The 21,922-nt window shown below is 42.4% G+C and overlaps 8 protein-coding genes across 8 annotated transcripts; 5 read left to right on the forward strand and 3 right to left on the reverse strand.

Annotated features, from left to right (window-relative positions):
- Positions 1-370: 370 nt before the first annotated feature.
- EAF02_009543 (uncharacterized protein) lies at positions 371-3,917 on the forward strand (the record flags this gene model as incomplete). Its single annotated transcript, XM_038905591.1, has 5 exons — positions 371-1,327; positions 1,429-1,732; positions 1,782-2,335; positions 2,398-2,506; positions 2,650-3,917. 5 exons carry the CDS (start codon positions 371-373, stop codon positions 3,492-3,494), a joined length of 2,769 nt encoding a protein of 922 aa, XP_038754649.1. The 3' UTR covers positions 3,495-3,917.
- Positions 3,918-5,395: 1,478 nt separating this feature from the next.
- EAF02_009544 (uncharacterized protein) lies at positions 5,396-6,342 on the forward strand (the record flags this gene model as incomplete). The annotated part of the gene is made up of 4 exons (XM_038905592.1): positions 5,396-5,429; positions 5,487-6,101; positions 6,177-6,251; positions 6,326-6,342. The coding sequence occupies 4 exons, from the start codon at positions 5,396-5,398 to the stop codon at positions 6,340-6,342; spliced, it is 741 nt and encodes a 246-aa protein (XP_038754650.1).
- A 1,347-nt stretch (positions 6,343-7,689) lies between these two features.
- EAF02_009545 (uncharacterized protein) lies at positions 7,690-8,610 on the forward strand (the record flags this gene model as incomplete). Its single annotated transcript, XM_038905593.1, has 1 exon — positions 7,690-8,610. The coding sequence occupies one exon, from the start codon at positions 7,690-7,692 to the stop codon at positions 8,608-8,610; it is 921 nt and encodes a 306-aa protein (XP_038754651.1).
- Positions 8,611-9,391: 781 nt separating this feature from the next.
- EAF02_009546 (uncharacterized protein) lies at positions 9,392-12,308 on the reverse strand (the record flags this gene model as incomplete). Its single annotated transcript, XM_038905594.1, has 2 exons — positions 9,392-12,155; positions 12,217-12,308. The coding sequence occupies 2 exons, from the start codon at positions 12,306-12,308 to the stop codon at positions 9,392-9,394; spliced, it is 2,856 nt and encodes a 951-aa protein (XP_038754652.1).
- A 1,002-nt stretch (positions 12,309-13,310) lies between these two features.
- EAF02_009547 (uncharacterized protein) lies at positions 13,311-13,850 on the reverse strand (the record flags this gene model as incomplete). The annotated part of the gene is made up of 1 exon (XM_038905595.1): positions 13,311-13,850. The coding sequence occupies one exon, from the start codon at positions 13,848-13,850 to the stop codon at positions 13,311-13,313; it is 540 nt and encodes a 179-aa protein (XP_038754653.1).
- Positions 13,851-14,400: 550 nt separating this feature from the next.
- Positions 14,401-14,870, forward strand: EAF02_009548 (uncharacterized protein; the record flags this gene model as incomplete). Its single annotated transcript, XM_038905596.1, has 3 exons — positions 14,401-14,430; positions 14,495-14,557; positions 14,628-14,870. The coding sequence occupies 3 exons, from the start codon at positions 14,401-14,403 to the stop codon at positions 14,868-14,870; spliced, it is 336 nt and encodes a 111-aa protein (XP_038754654.1).
- A 316-nt stretch (positions 14,871-15,186) lies between these two features.
- EAF02_009549 (uncharacterized protein) lies at positions 15,187-16,123 on the forward strand (the record flags this gene model as incomplete). Its single annotated transcript, XM_038905597.1, has 3 exons — positions 15,187-15,646; positions 15,796-15,851; positions 15,877-16,123. The coding sequence occupies exons 1-3, from the start codon at positions 15,329-15,331 to the stop codon at positions 16,121-16,123; spliced, it is 621 nt and encodes a 206-aa protein (XP_038754655.1). The 5' UTR covers positions 15,187-15,328.
- A 2,007-nt stretch (positions 16,124-18,130) lies between these two features.
- Positions 18,131-19,480, reverse strand: EAF02_009550 (uncharacterized protein; the record flags this gene model as incomplete). Its single annotated transcript, XM_038905598.1, has 3 exons — positions 18,131-19,153; positions 19,241-19,349; positions 19,401-19,480. The coding sequence occupies 3 exons, from the start codon at positions 19,478-19,480 to the stop codon at positions 18,131-18,133; spliced, it is 1,212 nt and encodes a 403-aa protein (XP_038754656.1).
- Between the last annotated feature and the right edge of the window lie 2,442 nt (positions 19,481-21,922).

Consider the following 21,922-nt stretch of genomic DNA (forward strand, 5'->3'; position numbering starts at 1 on the left):
TGTTAGTTACTCGTAAAGGTTGGCGGATAAAGTAAGAGAGGTAGGTAGGTGAGGTAGGCTTTTACTTTGCTCCCCTTTGCTTTTGTTTTTCTGTTCTGGTATCTTTGTGGCGCAGACCTTTAAGCATTGCTTGCTATCGTGGTAGTATCAGTACCAACCTGCTTGACGTCTCATTATTCCATAATGATTGATATGCCGTTCTCTGTCGATCTCCTGTTACACTACTGATACGATACGAGATATCGATCCGCAAACAATTTGCAAGATACACTCAAAACTGTGAACAAAAAGAAAAAGAAAGAGAAACAGACAGAGAAGGGAGGAATTTAGAATCACGACTAAAATTTGAAACAATCCACATTCACTCAACATGAGTGCCAGTCCGGCTGAGCGAAAAAGTATATTAAAATCAAGGGACATCGATCTTTCAGATAATGCAACCGGCGTCGCATCTTCTTCGGTATCAACCAGTCCACCGAGATTGACCCATCAACGACACGGATATCGCAGAATGGACTCCCAAGGTTCAGTTCAATTTTCTCCAAATCTCGAAAATGTTCAAGAAAATACACCTTACTCTACAATTCCCTTAACCGTCGAGGGCGAATCGTCTGAATCTGCGAACATGTCTCAAGGATTAGGAATATCTCGAATGCCTACCTCTGCGAGTCGCAAATCGCCAAGTCCGCCCAGTCCCCGGAGCGGATTTTATAGCCCGCCAATTGGGTCTGCATCTTTGATGACCTCTCCTGCAACTTCGACAAATCGTTTACTGGCATCTCCAACGTGGACGGAAAATAATACATATGGTGGGGGAGGAGACTTTTTGGACGTGGACCAAGGGCAAAGACGCAACAATGAGTCTCTGGATGAACAAGATATTTCTAGGGGAAAGATTTCAGCTTTCACGGAGAGTCTGGACCAGTCTTTTGACACCCCGAATATGTCAAGGTTGAGCAGTATCCATGAAGATCATGTACACGACGAGAAACATATTGGATGTGGGTGTGCAGCGAACAATGATATTCATTCGCGTGTCAGAAGTTGGACGTCAATATCCGTTCTATGCCTCTGCATATATTCAACCATATTTTCCGGGATTTGGTTTTTCATAGCTGTTCTTCGGCCGCGATATGGTGAGCATATCAAAACTAATGGTTCGTTGACGCCGTCGACTGCTTCGATTCTGTTTGCCGGTTTTGCGAAGAGTATTGAGTTATCTTTCGTCACTATATTTGTTAATTTCCTCGGCCAAGTCTTAAGTCGGAGGTCTCTTGTTAGGAACTCTGATGGTGTCACTGTTGCAGAGTTGACAATGCGAACTTGGGTAGGTTTGCTTTTTACTTTGTTTGATGTTGAGTTTTTCCTTTGAGGCTTAGATATTTTGATTGTGTGGAATGTTTGTCTGATATTAACTGCCACTTTTAGGTCATCCAACCAGGATTCATGATCACAAATCCTAAAATTTTGCGAAGAGCCGCATGGTCAATCTTGGGAGCTATTACGTTGACGGCAGCTTTTGTAGCTATGTTCTATACCACGGCATCAGATGCCATCGTTAGTCCTAGTCTCCAGTTTGGCAAGTGGGAGCATGCAGTAATGAAAGGATTGGTCCAAACAAGCTATGGAAATCCTTATTATGTTGCACAGAATTGCGAAACTCCAATCACAAAAGAAATGGATTCGGAATACTCCGCTTCCACTTGTGTGGACATCGATCACGCTGGAGAAGGTGTGCAAATCCCCAAGCAGGCTATTTCTAGAATACGCTAACTTCTTAGCCTATCATAATTTCCTTGAGTATGTTCGTACTTGGGCCGACATTGCTGGTGCTGGAGGAAAAGGTAACTCATCTAAGCTGGCAGACCGCCCAATTGTGACAGCCAACCTTTATGACAATACTACTGTTAAAGCATCGTGGATTCGTACCGATACTAGCGATATGGCTGCCAGTTATGAAAAGTACAATCGTATTGTTAACAATGTTACTCTTGCTATGCCGCACGCTGGTGTCATTTCCGCTGCGACTGATTCAATCAATGGAATCCTACAACCTTCTGATCTTGAAGGTGTAGGAGAATACAAAGTTAAAGCATCGGTAGTGAGCCCCACTATCAATGTTTTATGTGTCAACATGAATAAAACAGAACTCTCGCCAATCATTTATGTTGACTGGCCTAATGCAATCACAACAGACTCTCCAAATATTCCAGGCCAGAAAATGGCTTGGAGTGGTTACACATTGGATATCAATCTACAGCCAGGCCAGGACTATCTCAATAGCACTGCGGTGGATGATATATTTGGGTGGGGCGTAGATGGAAAACAACCTCCAGTTTTCCAATGGTAAGCTTACGCTGTATAACTTTGTGTGTCTGTATCGGCTAACCCCTGTAGTTGCCTATCGACTACAATACTATGACCAATATATCAGTGTACATGAGCGACTACATATACATTCTTGCGAAATCAAATGCCACAGCCGACTACACTGTGTGCGAAATGAGTAAGTACTCCTCACGTCCTTGTTTCTTTAATCCTTTATCCTCGTGACTCGATTTTCAAATTCAATGCGAGCCAGTAATAGATATACAATGTTATAAGCAGGTGAAGATTGCGATAGCTGAATTGCTAACAATCATTCGCTAGGTTCCTTTCTTGCAACCGACTGTAGCACGACATATTCGGCTTCTGGAGTAGGTGGAATTTTAGAAAACACTTGCGAAGATCCCAACGATGAGATCGCTTATGACAAATCCTACAACCCACCACCACCTCCTCCAGGTCGACAACAAGATTTTCGAAACATCATTTCGGAATGGGCACTTACATTGTCTCTCAACACTGGAATTTCAAATGATAACGCTTCTATTTCTCGATTACTTACACAGTTCGTCCCGACAGCTCCTAGCCTGAATACCACGTTACCCAGTCTCGCAGAAGCCCTCGCTTCGCTATCTGGCTGTACTTTGTTGATCAGTGCTCAAGGTGCGACCTACAGACATTATATGGGATACACCGGTACAAACGAAATCGTAAGTCCCGGCGTCTACGAACCATTTAACGCATCAATCTCCAGTCAATCCTACACCTCCGGCCCGGCTGTTCGCTGGCAAAACATGTTTTACGTTGTTCTCCTTCTCGTCTTTCTCACCAATATATTCTGTCTCGGTTACTTTATCCGTCAACGCGGTCTCGTCACCGATTTTACCGAAACACAAAATTTATTTGCTCTGGCGGTTAATAGTCCTCCTTCTCAGCGATTAGGTGGAAGTTGTGGCGCTGGTCCACAAGGTGATCAGTTGAATGTTGATTTCCATGTTCATCATGAAGAAAATTCAAGTCACTTCTATCTGAAGGAGGGGAATAGTAGCAGTGTCTTTGAACCTTCGAGTTTTGAGCTGAAAAGCAGAATAGGCTCTGTCACAAAGCTGAAATCGAGAACGGCGAGCAGTTACAGTATGTTAAGTAATAAACGGAGGAGCATTTTGTGAGCGGGGTGGAATAAGGGTTCTAAAAATGAAGGCGAGAGTGGCGGAGAGTGGCTAATTGCATATGAGGGGCGTTTTACATGGTCGGGATGTATAGTGAGGGACTTGGAAATACCCATGATATAATGAACTTATGAAGTTTATTAATTGCTGCTTGCTAGATGCATCATAAGTTTTGATGGCGTCGGTTTCTAGAATAATAACTGAAAAAATGATTTTTTAGCCTAATTAGTGGTTTATACGATAAATGAAAATTATTGAATCTCAGTGGGTGGGTTTTGGGTCTTTTGGTGATGAATGCGCTTTGCGTCGTGGATCTTGCTTTTATTGCGGGAAAGAAAAGAAAAGGAATGCTGAGTAGTGTTGCTTGTCAATGGGAAATTGGAATCATATCATCAGCTACGACAGAACGAACAGACGATTAGGTACACTTATGAGTGGAAATCTCACAGCCCACAGCAGAAGAACTCTGGGATGCGAGAACCTCGCAACAATCTGCATGTTGAGTAAACATAACCAAGTTTGCTCTTCTCATCGGAAAGTTAAATATTATTGGCGTAGCTGTGCGATTTTTCTCTGGAGCGGGGTCTACGCTGGAGATTTGACTGGGGAGGAGGTGCGGAGATTCTTGGGTGTGGATTTTCGATGGAAGTGGACTGGTGAGGTGTAGTAATCGAAGATGGCGATTATGATATCCCATACCGATTAGAAAATTGGTGATAAGTACATACTTTGGATATGTACTACGCAACCTCCCTAGTAGGTACCTACCTAGTGGGTGGGTTTTCTCTGTGGTGATTAGATGGGATGGGTGATGGGATGGGTGATGGGATGGGTGATGGGGATATGGGATGAATATATGGATGGTGAGTGAGTGAGAGAGTGAGTCTGTATATATTTCTTATGCTTTGGATTGGTAATCTTCACTTCAAGTGTTATACGACTTTCAGAGTCCCAGTGCGTTCGAATGAGGAGTTGTTGTGGGTCCATTTTCTATAAGCATAAGTTCTTTATAAGCATGATCTCTTTATAAGGATAGTCTCTTTATAAGCATAATCTCTAGTCAAGGATATATACTTTTGGGTCTCGAAACTTTTAAAGTTCAAAAATGATCTATATCCTTGAAACCCTTGTATCAGGATAACACTCGGTATCCTCATAGAGAGGGGCTTTACTGCATAGCATTGCGTTTCCGCTATGCCCCTATTCTCGTGTATCCCTCTCGGCAACCAGGATTTCACGTGGGATCTAGCACTCCACTTGATCTTAAAGTGGACACAGCAGTTGTAGACGACTAGCATAGTGGGGCAGTCAATATACTTCATGATATACCTCATTTGATTGGCCTCTGATGGGGGAAAAAAACCGGGTTGCCCGGGCTCATTCAGCGATATTCCAGATGGCTCGTCATTTGGCACGTCAACTTAGTCCGGCGCATCCATAATATATGGAGTATTTTTTGGGGAAACCTCAAAGTTTGCGACATGTCCCGAGTGTGCATTGGTAGATGATTTTGTTCCGGTGAGGCTTTGGTTGCATTGAGGGACTTGCTCTCCAAAGCAGCGTGGATTTCGTTCCGGAGTCGGACGGGGTTATCGGATTTAGGTGGTTTGAGACCTGGTGTTTAGCTGATTGCTAATTGATCGTCATTTCGTCTTGAGTATGGAGGTCATCTATGTTGCCGGTGATGAGACGTTATCTTTCTCGTAATGGTTATGGACGGGGTACGGTGGTACTTGGAAGTACATTTATTTAATCTGGTAACTCCCCGTCATTCAGCACAGTAGTTCCAAGAGTTCAACAATTAACTTCAATAGAATCAATAAATGATCTTCTCGAGATTTTCTCAATAAATATATTCAAGCCGAACATAGTAATCTTTACAAGTCATCTCTTCGGTCAAAATGTCTTCCAGTTCACTATTTCCCGCCGAAAGTGGTAAGATACCAAAAATTCCATACCAAATTTAAGATAACTGATCTCTTTCAACCCTAGGCCAGAACTTCACAAAGATATTCTACAATGATACCTACGCCGCAATTAGTCCTAAAGCTTCAAGCCATAGTGGCAAAGTAGTTTTTATAAATGGAGCATCAAAAGGGATTGGTCGTGCAATTGCCCTCTCATATGCCAAATCCGGTGTGTCTGGTCTTATTATCAGCGCACGAGCTTCCTTGGCTTCTGTGGAAAGAGAAATCGAGGAAGTTTGTAAATCAGCAAATACTCCCGTTCCAAACATTCTTGCTCTGAAGCTTGATGTACTGGATTTTGCAAGCGTCGCAGAGGCTGTTAAATCTATCGAGACGACGTTCGGTCGATTGGATATTCTGATTAACAATGCGGGGTATTTTTCTACCGCAACGAATATAGTGGTTGGAGATAAAGATGAATGGTGGATGAATCTGGAAATCAACTTGAGAGGAGTGTACTGGGTCACCAAGTGCTTATTGCCATTGTTACTGAAGACAGATGGTGGCGATAAGACCATTGTGAATCTGTCGAGTGTGGCGGCTCTACTCATGAGCCCTGGGATGAGTGGGTATCAGATGTCGAAATTCGCGCTTGTGAAGTTCACGGAAACATTGTGTGTTGAGTATGCGGATCAAGATTGTGAGTTACAGTTTTCTGTTTCCTTTGTTGGTGTGACTGAGTTTTAGGATGGTATACTAATGATTGATCTCTTAGTACTGGCATATTCTGTGCATCCTGGAGCTGTGGTGACTGATCTGTCAAAAGCATTGCCAGAAGATTATCGTGAACGTAAGATAAGCCAACTTTCCTTCTTCGTTCTCAAAGGAATCTCCAATGCAATTATGCCTGTATTGATTGCATAGGCGGTTTGCAGCTTTAGTTTTCAAGGCGTTGTACCGATTTACATCCAATAGTTCTCATAGATACCCCAGAACTTGCTGCCGACACAATTCCATATTTGACCTCTCAAAAGAGAAAGTGGCTCGCTGGTAGGTACCTCAGTTGTAATTGGGATATGGCGGAAATCATGAGCCGAGAGAAAGAGATAGTCGACGGGGATAAGTTGAAGTTCCGAATGAAGTTTTAAAGTTGGAAAGATGAGAGATCGGATAGGACTTTTGGTTTTGGTAGTGTTTCGGTGCATACATACTCTTGTTGCTTTATGATTGTTTGAATGTATCTGTATCACGAAGAACTTCGAAGGCGCTTTAGTTGTTCTTTCCTACTTTTCCTGTTTACACATAAGGGCGGTTAGTGATGTCTATGTTGTGTCGATGCGATGAGATCATGAGAATCATTCATAGACGCGGTAATAACATATTCTGTATTTATTATCATGGTCGCTGGATTCTTTTCAACTGCTGCTTGAATTCAAGAAACTTCGAGATAAGATGTAGTCGTCGGATGTGCCTTCCTATTTACACATCCTTCGTACCTGACGAAATATTCAGAGAAGGAAGGAACGTCCAACATAACTAGGTCACTAAGATGATTTTGCTCTCTTCATCTCTTCATTTTCCTAAACACTACAACACAATCTTGTTACTTACAGAACACTACAATTTGCTTCGCATCACTTCACATCACTTCTCATTCCTTTTCTTTGCTTTACTATCAAATTGGATCCATCATCTCTCGTCTTAAATAATCTTAAATGCACTGGGTAGCACATCAGGACATGTGTTGTAAGTTCTATTTTCTAAATGTTTCATTCATGCCATCGTCTCCTGGCATACTTGCTCATATCATCTCTAACACAGTCGAACCAACAGATCCACGATTCGCAAGAAATATGACTCCACAATCGACTGACCCGGAGACGATAAGACTCGTAAGTCTTCTTTCCTTCCTTCGCTCTAGATTTAAGATCTTTCTTCCGTTTCCCATCATCAAGACTTTCAATGTTCGATAAAGTCCCCAAAACTGACGAGTCTCATCTCCTCAACCCAATACGTCCTGTATCGATACTTTCAATGTCAACACACACGGAAGAATGATAAGAAGTTTTAATTACTCAACCCAAAGCCCCAAAACTTTCAATCGTAGTACAAATTACAAGCTTGAAAAGTCACATCTCCTTCACTTCATCCATACCTCTCCATCAATTCCAATATACAATACAAAAGTATCATTTCTACACCTGCCATATCAGTCCTTCATATGCCCAACATAAGTGCGGAGATTAAGTAGTCTCATCTATTGAAGTTTTAATTTCTAAATATTCAACATGGATACAGACGAGGGTACTAAAAAGTCTCGTCTCGTCTCGTCAAGTCATATATCAGCATCTGCAATTCCATCACATATTCCAGCACCAAGATCTCAAATTTGGTCTAATTCATTACAGAAGTCAGCATTCAAAGAAATCAACCAACAACAGGAGCTTCCTTTTGTCAGATTCTACCGCTGGTACGTTCTTCACAGCATTCACAAGCGTGCTTTTAAGAATGGCATCTTTCGAGAATCTATCCCCTGGGTCCTCGCCGGTGATTCCGCATGGAGCATCGAAAAAATCCTCTTCAAACTTTGTGATTCACCCGAAGTCACTAACGAGGAAAGAAAAATCATCTGCAACTTCCTCAACAAATATCATGAACAAGTCCTCGAACAGAATAAGACTGGTGCTCCTTCCACAGGCCTCGGAATTAAGATGATCGCAGAATGGGAGCATACTAAGCGATTGTTTGATTTGAATGATCCCAAGCATATGGCTGGGAAGTCATGGGCCAATGATCCACAACTTCACACTGATTGGGCTGCTTCCTGCGGATCAGATCGTCGCGAAGAAGAAGCCACCAAGGCCACTTGCATCCGTCGTGAGCAAGATGTCATTAATCTCAGCAACCACTCATGTGAGAAACATACTGCTCCTGAAGCCAAGCCCCTCGATATAAAATTCCCCTTGCGTAGCAAGAAATCCGCAGATATGGGCGCGTTTAAACACGAACTTTCTAGAAATGGCTCAACAAAGGTCCAGAGAGAGATACAAGAGATAGAGAGAGCCAAGAACATTAAATATGAGATGGAGAGAAGAAAGAAGAGAGTTGTTTCTGGAACGGCGAGTGGTTCAACCAGTCCAACTAAGAAGGTCAGAGCAGAGGTCGTTGACTTGCTCTTGGATGAATTAGACTTGAGTGATGGTATGTAGGTCTTCATGACTCGATGAATATAATACTGATTTAACAAGGTTATTGATTATGAGATTGAGGTTGGTTCGGCATTCAGGTGTAGTACCTGTTTATGTGGGGATAGAGGGAGGAGGAATTGAGTCGGTTAGGGGAAATAAGTTTATTACATGGACTGGGTTTGTCAGAGGGGTTTGGTTTCGTCGAAGGGTTTGATTCAACGAAGTATCAGAGTTGTAAGCAGAGATTATTGAGTAGACTAATTTTATCTCATTGCTTGAAACGATATCTCGCCGCCTATTTTTTATTGATGCGATCTAAAATTTTGATATTTCGTGGTAGTGATGAGATATCTGAAAATTCAGCACTCAACATTTTGAAGAAACAATAGTATCTGTATCTCTTATTGTTCTTCTCACTGGTCCAGTTCAATTGTGCAGAGTAAAAGTCTTGGTATCATTTCGCGTCGTAAGCTAAATCTTCATACATATTTGGTATCCTATCCTATCCAATCCATCCAATCTTATCATGAATGCATTTATTCGTCTGTTCATTGTTCATTGCTCATCATTCGTCTACTCATCTCCAGCTGTTCATGGATTTTAAGTTCGTGGCGTCATCATCCAATCATTCTTCCGTAATTCCGATTCCATCTTACTCATGTGTAGCCAAGCAAGCGCGTTTTCAACATCCAAACTAATGCGAAATTTCCAATTTAAATATCGCAGATAAATCTCATCAGATCCAATCCCCGTACCTTTCACCAAACCATTGCTGATTCAAATCGAATGACTCCTCGACACTTCATTCCCATTTCCTCCACTCATCATTCAATCTCTGAATCTCTCTCCCTATTCCTGGATTCGCAACCATACTCTCCCTACTCTGCCTCTTGGTAGCCGCTACATTAACTTTCCAGGCCAACTCTGCATTTCTTCTCTCTCTCGCCTTGGTAGCCAAAAGCATATAATCATCCGAGTTACAAGCTTTCTGGAAAATGACTCTCATTCTTGGAGAATATAATTGACAACTAGCTTTTTGTATTCGCTGTGGAGTTTTGTTGAACATGAGTGGGATTGCCTTTCCATCTTCTAGTTCTGGGAGGATAACATCGTCAAAACATTCTTCGCAGACGGTAAATTCGGGCAATTGAGTGATCATGTACCAGCGGCGGTCAGGAAGATCGGTAGCTTGTTGACATTCTTCTAGAATGGAAAATTTGCGGGCGAGTTTAGCAAGAGTGCGGGTATCGGGGGAAGAGTTGTGGTAAGCAGCATCATCTGCAGTAGTTTCTAGAGCATCGAAATATTGAACGAAGCGTTTACTGTCAAAACGAAGGTCGCATATGCGGGGAATGGAGCTAGAATAATCTGTTTCGATGGTACGAACAAATGCACCACGGATGGGAGGAAGAAGTATTTCGACCGATCTAACGCATGAGTGACAAACATCAAAGTTTTTGATTGGTAAGCCTGTCTTGGGGTCGATGATTGAGTTCCATGATCTGTTAAACGCTTCGCGTTTTCCAGGGCAGGGTGCCTCAACCGCCCCCACATTCGCGAGACCATAGAAAAGACCGAGATCGTTTCTTCGCTCCTTCAGCGTTAAAAGCCATGCTATTCGATACCAGGGCGAACTGCCAAAATCGCATATGATTGCAATGTCTGGTCTGCGAGGGGCGGGTATAAAGTGGTCTCGAAATCCTGTTGGTGCTATGATCGAGTTGAAGCAACTTGGACAAATGTCGAAGTTGGGACACTGAGGAAGCGTCAACCAATCTTGATAGCCAGTAGTAGGATTCATTCTCGGGCACGATGGGAGTGGCGCAACGCCATCTCGTCCTACATCTTCCGAATAACGACGATAGCTACCGACAGGTCTCTCTAGTTTATTTGAAGGGATCTGAGGAGGTTGAAAAGGGGGAGGTTGCCAATAGGGCTTATCGTTCGGAGCTGGTCGTGTACTAGCTGGACGATCTTCCTGATACTGAGTCACAGTTGGTGTGCGTCGAGTCTCGCCTGGGGAGTGTAAGTCGATTCTAGTTGGAACAGGAATTGGAAGAGGGAAAGGTGCCGGAATTTGTTGCATCTGTGGCGTTGATATTGAGCCTGGGACACTTGACTGACGAGAAGATGGTCTTGGGACTAAACCTGGGCTCAAAGGATTAAGTCTCTCCGAGTGGTGAATCTCTTGTGGGCCATATAAAGGAGAAATGGGTCTTGAACTAGGTCTGCGACCTTGTGGGAACGTCTCTGCTCTTTCAAATGGCTCTGTCCTAGGCAATTGATTGGGAGAAAGCTTTGGAGAAGGAAGTGGAGATGAAAGTTTAGAGTGATTTGATGACCTATTTGACCTTGGCGAGTCTACCCGACGCTCATAGTCATCTTCTGGCCGTAAATCTTTAGTCCTGCGGTGTTCACGCCGTCTACACCCAGAACCTCGTTGAGAATCTCGCTCGGAACCACTGTCTGCAAGATCATCTTCACTGCTGCTACAATACTGCAAGTTGGAAGTAGCCGATCTTTTAGGAGAGCGTGCACGTTCTGATCCGGATCCTCGCTCCGACTTGCCAGATCTTAGTCGCTCGAATCGTTTTACATCTTCAGGTGTGGGCTGTGATTGTACAGTTCTGTCGTTTGAATTCCGCCTTGATCTTGAAGGCATCTCAAAATTTCCACTGTCCCTCTTTGCTGCGAGTGGTGTTCCCGATCGCGATATACTATTAGGAAAGTTGCTTTCACTATTTCTTTTCTCATTTATAGAATTGCCGCGTTTTCTCGAGTTCTCTTGTAATGAGTGGTGTCGAGGGACGGGCTGCGCAACGGATTCGAAAGACTCTTTCTGGCCCCTAGGAGTGTGCATCATATTAGGAGAGAGGAAGTATTCGCCAGTCGAAGTATGAGGAACATCTTGAGCTTTTGGAGTTTCGTCATTATTCCTGGAACCATATGCAGACGCGCTCCTTCGGTACTTTGACGGAATATCTCGAGGGACTTTTGTCTGTATACTTGGCAATTCTTGCCTACTTCTTCTCCTTTCCAATGGATGGGGCTTTAGCACCGGCTCGTTGTTGATTTTGTTCCTCTCATGCTCGTCCCCATTTGGTGCGGATTGGCGTTCTGATCTAGCTTGTTCCGGTCTGCCTCTGGGTTGCCTATCTTCATTTCTATACTGATTGGCTGATTCATTGTTAGAGCTTGTATCGGTTCCTGGAACAAGAACAAAACGTCGTTCGGAATTGTCATCACAGTCCCTTGATTCTTTCGGTCTTGGCGCAGCATGTAATCTCTCAGCCTCACTCTCACTGACATCAGACTCGAGTATGATAGGGTATTGATCGATAACACCACGACAAGGAGGATCGTATGAGGAAACAGAAGATGGTGCAGATTCTCGTGATAGTGAAATGGCCTCATCTTCTACTGTTGGTCTCGGTGGAGGTGGTCCTCTATGTCGAATACGACTTCTGCTTCTTGCACGTCCAGCATCACGATCGGAGGTGCCCAGGAAGCTAGATGTATAATTGTTTTGTGGAGGAGGGCTGGGAGTTCTTCTTCTATAGCTATAGCTAAATAATGATTTAGCGGACCATCAAACCCTCCGGGGAAACTTGGTGGGAGAAAACATACGGCGAAGGACTTCTTGCTCTAGAAGTTCGGAAGAATCCATTTGCCAACAATTCATTGACATCCCTTTCTTGTCGTCTATCAGGTCTTTCCATGCCGGTATGTGTAAATTTTGAGCTAGTTGATTCTATGGTGTTGTTGGATCAAGAGGACTTATGAGCTATGAAGCTTGTGTCCATGCGATTTGAGTGAGTATTATTAGATGGAATGAAAGATGATAAAATTAAGACAATGCCCTCAATCTTTGATATGTGGATATTCAGGATTATTATTATTGTTGTCTCTCGTAATAGCTCACCACTATCAATTCGTATAAATAGGTATTATTAGCGATGTTGGCAGTGGTAGTGGTAGTGATAGTAATAGTTTACTTTGCGTGTATTGAGAGTTTGAAGTAGGATATGACGGAACGAATTACGAGTGATGACTGGATTCCTCCTTTTCTGAGACATCTATGGTGGGTTATCGCACACAGACATTTTTTCCATGCGGCTAAAATTCTTCATGACCCCTCATTCGACCATTCAAATGATATTCACTGCACAAAGATCCTACATGTAAAAGAAGGAGCTGGAAAGTTGCATACGAATATAATCTACCAGTAGAAGAATGCTAATAGGATAATAAAGCGATCTGGTGATGTCGTACTAAAGAGCGGTGGATCTAATAAGTAACAAGCAATATAGGCAATGTAAAATGTAAAATGTAAGCAACGGCATCGTTGAAAAGACGTACATTGAATGCTACTTGGAAACATTTTGCCTCGATAATTGGGACCATAGAACAGCTTTATCAACCCTCCATTTCAAACATCTGTCCAGTAAGAATACAGCCCCAAGATTGCCCCCCCTTTCACCCAGACTTTGGATTGACAAACTAGATGCCGCAGGTCCCCTGGAGATTTCCAATCGTGTTTATCTCGATTTCCTCGTAACATGCCCTTTCTACTTCCTCTATACTGGCTGACCTACCTTCAAGGGGGATACAATAATCTCATGATAGCGTGAGTAGATAATCGGGAGCGAGTACATCGTCCTCTCAAAACAAATATAAAGGGAGATTTTCGCAGGAAAACGAGGATGTGTTCAAGTTCGATATTAAGATTGACAATATATAATCCCCCCTTTATAATGTACATCCCTTATTATGCCAAGCAAGCTATTCCACAATCTACCCCTAATTCGTGCAAAGAATTCCTGAATATCCTTGTCCTCATCATCCTCTTGCTGTTGTTTTCTCAACATCTCCTCCTGATCCAAAATCTTTCTGATTGCCTGTCTTTGCTTCTTTCGTGCCTTGCCGCCCCATTTGACATAACTCGAAGTGGCCTTGGCATCCTCCTCGCTGTCGGTATCCTCGGAAGCCTTGGCCGAATCTCTAAAGGAATTTGCGCCAACATGCTTTTCCTTTTCCTTTTGTTCGGCCTGTTCAGCTCTGGCTTTGGCATATTCTTTCTCTTGCTTCTTCGCACCAAGATTGATGAAGTATGGCCTAATGAGAAGGTATGCTCCAACTACTGCGACGATTCGAATCCATTTTTGAAGTTCCATATCCTTCATTTGTGCGAAAGCTCCTGTTGTATTTCGGTAGAAATTGGCAGCTCCCATTTCTAGGAGATTGGTTATGAATTCCGCCATGTTTTTTGAGGATTGAAGTTGATTTGACTGATCTAGTACGATGTTGTTTGAGGACTGAATTTGGAAGATGAATGATGCGGTCGATATATAGTGTTTTCAAGGAAAGTCGGTGGGTGTATATGAGAGATAATTTGAGATGAATTGGATTATATCATACAGTAGAATAAGTCTCATGAGACTTGCGACACGGCGAGATTTTGAGATAGATTATGAGATCTCTAGACGTGAAGGAAAGAGAAAGTAAAATGTGTCTTTTTGAAGAGATTATTGACAGCGCAGTGAAATTGAGGGAAATGAGATATAAATGTGGATTCTTAGAATTTTTAGTTTCGGAGGCGGTCGAGGTAGTGAGGGTCCCGGCTTGACTTCGGTAAAACGCGTTCTCCCTCAGATGACTTAACGCGACAGTGATTTTTCCATTTCAATTTCGATGTCAATTGAAGGATAGAAGAAGATAGAAAGGCAATTCTCAAAGTATTGGCATTTTGACATTTTGACCTTATTGCTTTACTTTGCCTGCCACTTACGATACCGTGTTATCTCTTCAAATATGCCTCCGATCGATGATGAGCTCCATGAAGTGAGTAATTATATACATGGGAAAACTCATATCTCATGTTACTTACTGACAATACAACTCGCAGCGCTTTAACCTCTTAAAGCAGCTCTTTGGTTTTTCAATTGGAAAGATCGTGGAGGAAGAAGCCGTGCGGCTCAATTTCAAATGCTACGAATCAATTCATCGGAGCATTGACTGAGATGTATGGCATCAAATAGGTATATTATATCCATCCTTATCCGTCAAAGCAATCCCTTCTTATGGAGATGCGTCTTAGAGATGTAACGATGGATCTCGAAAGTTTCTCCCGACACGCTGGCCGATCAACCATAACGACGGATGATGTGTTACTCGTTACAAGAAGGAATGATGCCTTACACGATATCATCAAGGATTTCATCGATCAAGAGAAAGCGAAATCTACCAATGAAAAGGGAAAAGGTCGCACGAAGACCAAATGATGAGTCGCTGTTCCACCCTTTTCCATCCAACCTTTATAAGATACCAAGATACCCAGGAAGGCGGCGTTAGGAGTTACGAATATCATCATCTCGCAGTATAGTTGACAATCAAAATTTACACATTCGACATTACTTGAGTATCTACTGCCAAGAACGATCCCTTCCCCTCTCAATATATCGAGTCAGTGACGTGTGTTGTGTGCTCGCATCGTTTGTTCACATTCATCACATTCAGCTACCCATCAAGGTTTCCCGCACCAACCCCCGCATGAATGGAACAAGGGATTATTGGTCCCGTACATACATGCGATGATCTACCGCAAGACAACACCTATGGGATGCTGACACTGTCGCATTTTCTATCTTGATTTCATTTCCTATATATCTTTAAAAGCTTCACTTCAACTTCAATCCATCAACATTTCAAATCAGATCAAAGCACATCTATTTCACTCATCATGACTGAAACCTCAGCAGCATCAAGGGTATTCGCAATACCAGAGCTTCTCCATGAAGTCTTATCTTATCTTCCCCAGACTTGTCTTTTATCCACAATTCCACTTGTGTGCAGAAGTTGGGGGGTAGCCCTTACCTCACCGTCGCTTGAAAGAGCTCAATGGTTTCGACCTGCGATACATAACGGACCGTCGACATGGTCAGATCTGTTAGAAAAACAATTCGGTATCTTTTTTGATTTTAATCTTATATCGAATCGTAATGTACTTGACTCAACCGCATTCGACACTTTACCATGGAAGCGAAATCTCGACGCTTTTGTAAGTCTGCAATTTATGGGACTGCTCCGTCCTGCTTTATTTTCTACTTCTGCTTTGGATGCTGTGGCATGACTTGGTTTCTTGTCTCAATCCCAATTAATTTACCATGGAAAGCTACCATTTCAGCTCCTTACTAACATCAATTACAGCAGAGAGCCGATGCGATCTGGCGTAATATGCTCGTATTCCAACCTCCTTGTTATCAGTTTGGGCTGATAGAGGAGAATTAGGTATGATCGAAGTGGAATTATGCAACAAACTGTCATTCTGCCATGTCCTGAAGGTCTTAGAATGGGAATGGTTTGGGACATAGCACAAGAATGGTGTTTGAGAAGAAAACATTGGTTACAAATGTCGGGTCCTGAGGTCGAAAAAGAGTATCGAAACTCTGAAGTTGATATGATGACCGATGATTCCAAAGATGATACTGCACTGCACATAACTTGTCCTCCGTCGAGGGTTCTCAGGCCAGTTTAGAAGACGATTGGGTCAGCAAGGGCAGAGAGGAATTCGATTTATTCAAATTGTAGGCGAAGCGGTCCCTCAGAAGCGGTCCCTCGGCAAAAGAAAGCAACTTCAGACCCCTCGACAGAATCAAAAATGTATCTCCGCAACGAAATATATTAAGCCTCTATACAACTTTTACTCACGAAGAAAGGCTCCGAACAACAATTTGCATTTACTCGCATGGCGGAGGCTCGAAGGCTATACAAGCTAATTTCTTTGAGACTGGTGCGCATGAGCGAGAAAATGAATGCAACGATCATATGGAGTGTGTTGAATATTATCATAATCTTTTTCTTTGTGCGCAAAATTTGGGGGTGGATCTGACTAGATATGTTTATTTCAATAGCGCAATTTGTCTCAAAATAGTTTTGCCAGTCTTTTAGCATCGGGTCTTTATTTGGGGGAACTTATATATATGATGGGTTTCAGGATGATGGGTGTTTCGGGATGGTTGGATCCTGAAGTCACTTGACGGGAAATGGATTTTTGATGGACTCCGCAGGCCTGGCATCTTGCTTTTGGACATCTTCCAGGCATTGATCTTCAATTGGGCGTTGAAGAACACCTTGGCCAGGAAAATTTTCTACAAGCGCTGAAGAAAGGAATTGCATGAATCTAGAGATTCCAATAATCGTACTGTATAACGTCTTCTATGCAATGGAACTAGCTGTTCACGTTTATATTATTAGGCTTTGTTTCTCATTTGACGATGTAATGTTTGGATCGTGTCGAACACAAATACCTAGACATTTTGACTAAAAACTACCTCTCAGAATACACATCCTAAATCCTGCAGATTAGAAGCGAGTTTCATAAGTCTAGATCCTCAACACAAGGTATTCCTACCTACTGTTTATCTATCTATCCATCACCCTGAGAAAATCGGAAGAAGATTGATTGTATCTGGAAATCAAACCAATACTACTGTTACTATTATTCATTAGATATCTCTCTCTCTCCTTTCACCTATGTAGTCACTAGGTACCTTCTCTATCCACCGATATTCCTCTCCCTCGCGCATGCAATTCTTGGACTATTTATCTGGACTATTCTATATGGATATACCTATAGTCAGGTAGGTACTTGGGTAGGTATTATCTATTGCAATTCTATGGAAATATGTAGATATGTATCTAGATGGGATGGGGGGGGTTCTATTGTATTGTATCTTATTCTATCCCATCTCATCATCCTATCTCATCACCCTCCCTTCCAATCCATCTCCACGCCCCAAAAGTCGACCTTCTCAACTCATTACATATCCCCAAACCGTACAGAACTATATACCTACCTAGATACATATAGTATATGCGTATCACTTACCCATCTACTTCTAATACAAAATCATAGCATAGCATAGCATGGCATAGCATATCAACCTCGCTACTCCAACGATTTACTCTCACTCGCATTCACCACTTACAATTTGTTTCGACTGATAGAATATAGGAAATAGGACATAGGAAAGGTGGTTGTTGAATGTTTGTCTGGAAATGGTGTAGGAGATGGATATCGTGTGGATGATATATCCAGCGTTGGGGAAGTATGTAATAATAGTCTTTTGTATATATTATATATATATATATCACCCTCTGTCCATTCCTGACATGAGTGAAGTGTCAAATCCATCTCACTTCCAATTAATCTGTCGCAAAAATAAAGGCTTTTCAATTTCCCTCTTTTTGTATTTAGCCATGAAGATATGAGGAATGCAATGTTATTGCAAGCTCGCCTGGTACTTGTCATGACATCTTTATATGTTGTTTTAGTCTCTAGTACTATCAGTCTAAAGAATTCCGTCACTTGATTTATTCAGTTTGAGGCAATTTTTACTCATTTACAAAACCAAATGTTGCTTTATTAATATCGTCATTGCTTTTATCGTTTCGTAACTAATGTACAGTGTAACCATTATTGTCATAAACCCATTCATCCCTCTCTTAACATCTCATAACCCCATTCCATTATTACCATTTTTTAATTGTTGTAATCGACCTTAGTACCAAAGGCCTTCTCAAAACCAGTCAAAGTAATGCGATATCTAACATCATTGACCTTGACCTTCTCAACCGCCTTCTTGCAACCCTCCTCACTGATGTCAATCGTCTCAATCATAGGCTTGATCTTCTTATCAGCCGCCAATTGCAACATAGCTTGAGCTTCCTTGCGCGAACCAATATGTGATGCAGCGATCTTGCAACCATTGCTAACAAAATCTTGTGCCATCAATTCAGGAAGTGGCTTGTCTGGGAGACCGACATTGTGGAATTCTCCATTAACGGCAAGAGTAGACATGTAAGCAGTGAGATCAAACTCATTGGTCATATCTGCGCAGTTGAGGATGAAGTTGAAAGTGAAAGCAAGAGGCTTTTGCCAGTCTTTGTCTTGGGTGGAAACGAAATGATCAGCTCCCAATTTCAAAGCTTGTTCCTTCTTGTTTGGGGAATGAGATAGAGCCCAGACTTCGGCTCCCAAGGCTTTGGCCCAGAGAATACCAAAATGCCCAAGTCCACCAATACCAAGAATTGCAATTTTCTTGCCAGGTCCAGTGCCAGCACGGACAAGAGGCGAATATGTGGTGAGACCAGCACACATCATTGGTGCTGCATCAGTCGATTCAAGTCCGTCTGGAACCTTGAAAACGAACTGTTCGTGAACTCTCGAATGACTGGAATAACCTCCTTGTGAGAAGATTTGGTTTCCGTTGCTATCCTTCATGGGTTTATCACTGTGACCTTCATCCTCATTATATGGTGCCATATATGTATCAACCATCTTGGGACAGTAGTTTTCGTTATCGCTCTTGCATTGTGGACATTGCATGCAGGATTGGACTTGAGCACCAACTCCAACACGGTCACCGGGCTTGACGAGTGTTACTTTCTCGCCGACTCGGAGGACTTTTCCGATGATCTCGTGGCCGACACAGAGAGGGGTGGTGGCTAGATCGCCCCAACCACCGGTGATGGTGTGAACGTCAGAACCGCAGACTCCGCAGCACTATATCCAGATGGTAAGTCAGCAAACCATCATTAGAATGCACTAAGAAATGAACTGAGAAAGCAGAGTATGTAAAGGATTACGAACCTCATTGACAATGTCAACATCATGTGCTTCGAACTTCTTGGCGGGAACTAAAAGAGTTGTTAGTAAAGAGTATGGTGTGGAGTGTCTTGATGAGCCCGGATTGAAGCCTCTAGGAAAGTTGTTTTTCTTTAGAGCAATTGGATGGTCGAGGGGAACATACCTTGGCTTTCTTAAATCACTCCAGTTCTCGGTGGAAGAGATAGTAAATCCCTCGATCTGTTCTGGAACGCTTGAAGACATGTTGGAGGATTGTCTGCTTTGGATGAAACGAGTTAATTGGTCTAATTGGGTGAGAGTGTTTTGATAGAGTGTTCGATGGTAATTTTGAAATTCTTGCTGTTGTTCAGATAACATTCAGATGGGAATCAAGCTATTATAATCGTTCGAGTTTGGGATTTGTAATATCGATTTCACGTCAACAAACAAGATAAATCCTACCTAGTCCTCATGGGCTACTAATTCAAAGCTGCAGGAGCAATGAGCCGCAAATCAATGAATGAGGTCATTCTTTTCGTGTCTAGAATTCCTACGATGGGGAAAGAGCCAATTGGGAAGGGAAAGAATGAATTGCCATGTATTAGAGAATGGAATTCTAGAACGACAAGTAGTCTGTGCCAAGAAAATATCATGGCATTTAGACATAAACCAATTGGCCGAAATCATCGAATGTCATCGATATCATCGAGTTATCGCAGATAGAGTTGATGGGTGACGGTTGAGAGTACTATCTCCGAATATCTGTTGAAATCGATAATCGACGTCATGATAAAAAGTGGATGGTGGTTAAAAATGGTGACGTGAGTGAAAGGGTAATACGGCAACCACACCATCTCTTTGACCTGATTGAGAACTCTTTGCATGAAATGGTGGATGGAGAGGGGAGCAAAAGTTCCGGAAAGAGAAAGATAAGAGAAGACGGTTTTCTCAACTCTGAGATGTGAAATTTGGATTTCACATGTGTAGACGGGTAGGTATGTGTTTGGTATATGTTGTGCTTCTTGATTCATATTTTTGTGAGAAGCACGTCCACAGGGTCCGAACGTTCAGTAGTCTTTCTACCAACCCAAACGACAAACAAAAATCCCAAGATTGCTATAAACTCAAATAGGACTCAATGTGTACTACTCGTACATACAGTATTGTTCGATCGAGTGAGCGTGAATAATGCCTCTAGGAAGGAATTACAATATGGAGTAGATAATTCGGCTCGATCCCCAACGGAATGAGGCTCACACTTCTTCTGTAGATAGAGACTACAATGCTGGATGTGTCTATTTCTACCGATGATCTTTTGTAAAGAGAGTTCGATAGTGTTTAACAGTTGTGTCCTGTAACTCCTATGTAGTACATGTCGCATGGAGACTCATCAGAGAAGTGAAACCTTTAGAATAATCCAGCCATATGTACTCCGTCCGCATACTCAGTACATATGTAAGTTCTTATATAATTTTCATAAAGAACCTTGACGTCCATCATTAATCTATCAAGGTTCGGATGGTTAGTACTAGCGTGACTCGTCAACCAGATTCATCATCCCTTTTCTAAAGACGGCTCTTACATGGCGAGGACGGCTCTGTGCAGAACCATTACCATTGAAGATCGAGCACTTTCACAGTATTGGCAAGAAAAGCCTACAGACACCATGTTCATCCACATCACGGGAATCCCAAGGACGATACCCGGATACACCGTATTCATACTCCTATTATAAGCCCCTGACTCCTGAGGAAAATCTATCAAATCCTACGGACGTCAACTCTTCTTCATCAAACGTCCGTCCATCTATCCGTCCATCACATGCACATCTTTTTGTTCATCACAAATTAATTGTCTCAAGATTACGAAAGCACACGTGCCCAGTGCTAGTGCACGCCCCTTTCGTCCGGTTAAGCTCGGTAATCACCAAGCACAAATTCATTGCCTACTTAGGAGCCAAGACCGAGTATTATCAAATGGAAATCTCCGCTGCACCGAAACGAGTCGTGGTGAGCGATTTTTCGATGGCTTTATGCCAAAAAAATAGAATTGAAATTGAGAACGGCATTTTTTCCGAATTCATAATTGAGAACGGCATTTTTTCCGAATTCATAATTGAGAATATACATCTGGGGATGTGTCAAACTTTTGTTTCCGACAGGTGCAGCTAGATCGATTATATTGTTTGAAGTTCCTTCACGGAGAAGCTGGCCGCCGGAGATTTATTAAAACTTATTACATTCGCTGATGGTTAAAGATGTTGAAGATGTGAAAGTGAAGGTTCTAGGTAGGTATCGAGATTGAAACGGAAGGAACACGAAAGCCATGACAAAATCATCGGAAATCTTCCCTTGTTAGTTTGAGTTTCCTCTTGTTTTCCTCCAATTGTTCTGATTGAGTAATGAAGTGATTACTTAGGTAAGTGTTCCACTTCCGCTAAAAGCCGCTCAAAGCATCAACGGTGGGGCAAATCCTTACTTGGGGTCAGGAAACTAATACCGATAAGGATACCTAGCAAACATTTTGTCTTGAGACACAGGTAACTACTACCTGCTGGTACCTCAATCGCAAACACTGTCCACCAACTTCTAATACCGATTAACATTTTGAATGCCACATGGTCACGTATCCGTTGCATCCTACATTGCCGTTGATCGACATAAGCCGTTGCTGTGCGAAAAAGGCGTTTAGGTACCTTTTCTTTTC

The sequence above is a fragment of the Botrytis sinoallii genome (assembly GCF_014898435.1).
Source record: "Botrytis sinoallii strain Bc 23 chromosome Unknown BSIN_020, whole genome shotgun sequence".
Lineage (NCBI taxonomy): Eukaryota > Fungi > Ascomycota > Leotiomycetes > Helotiales > Sclerotiniaceae > Botrytis > Botrytis sinoallii.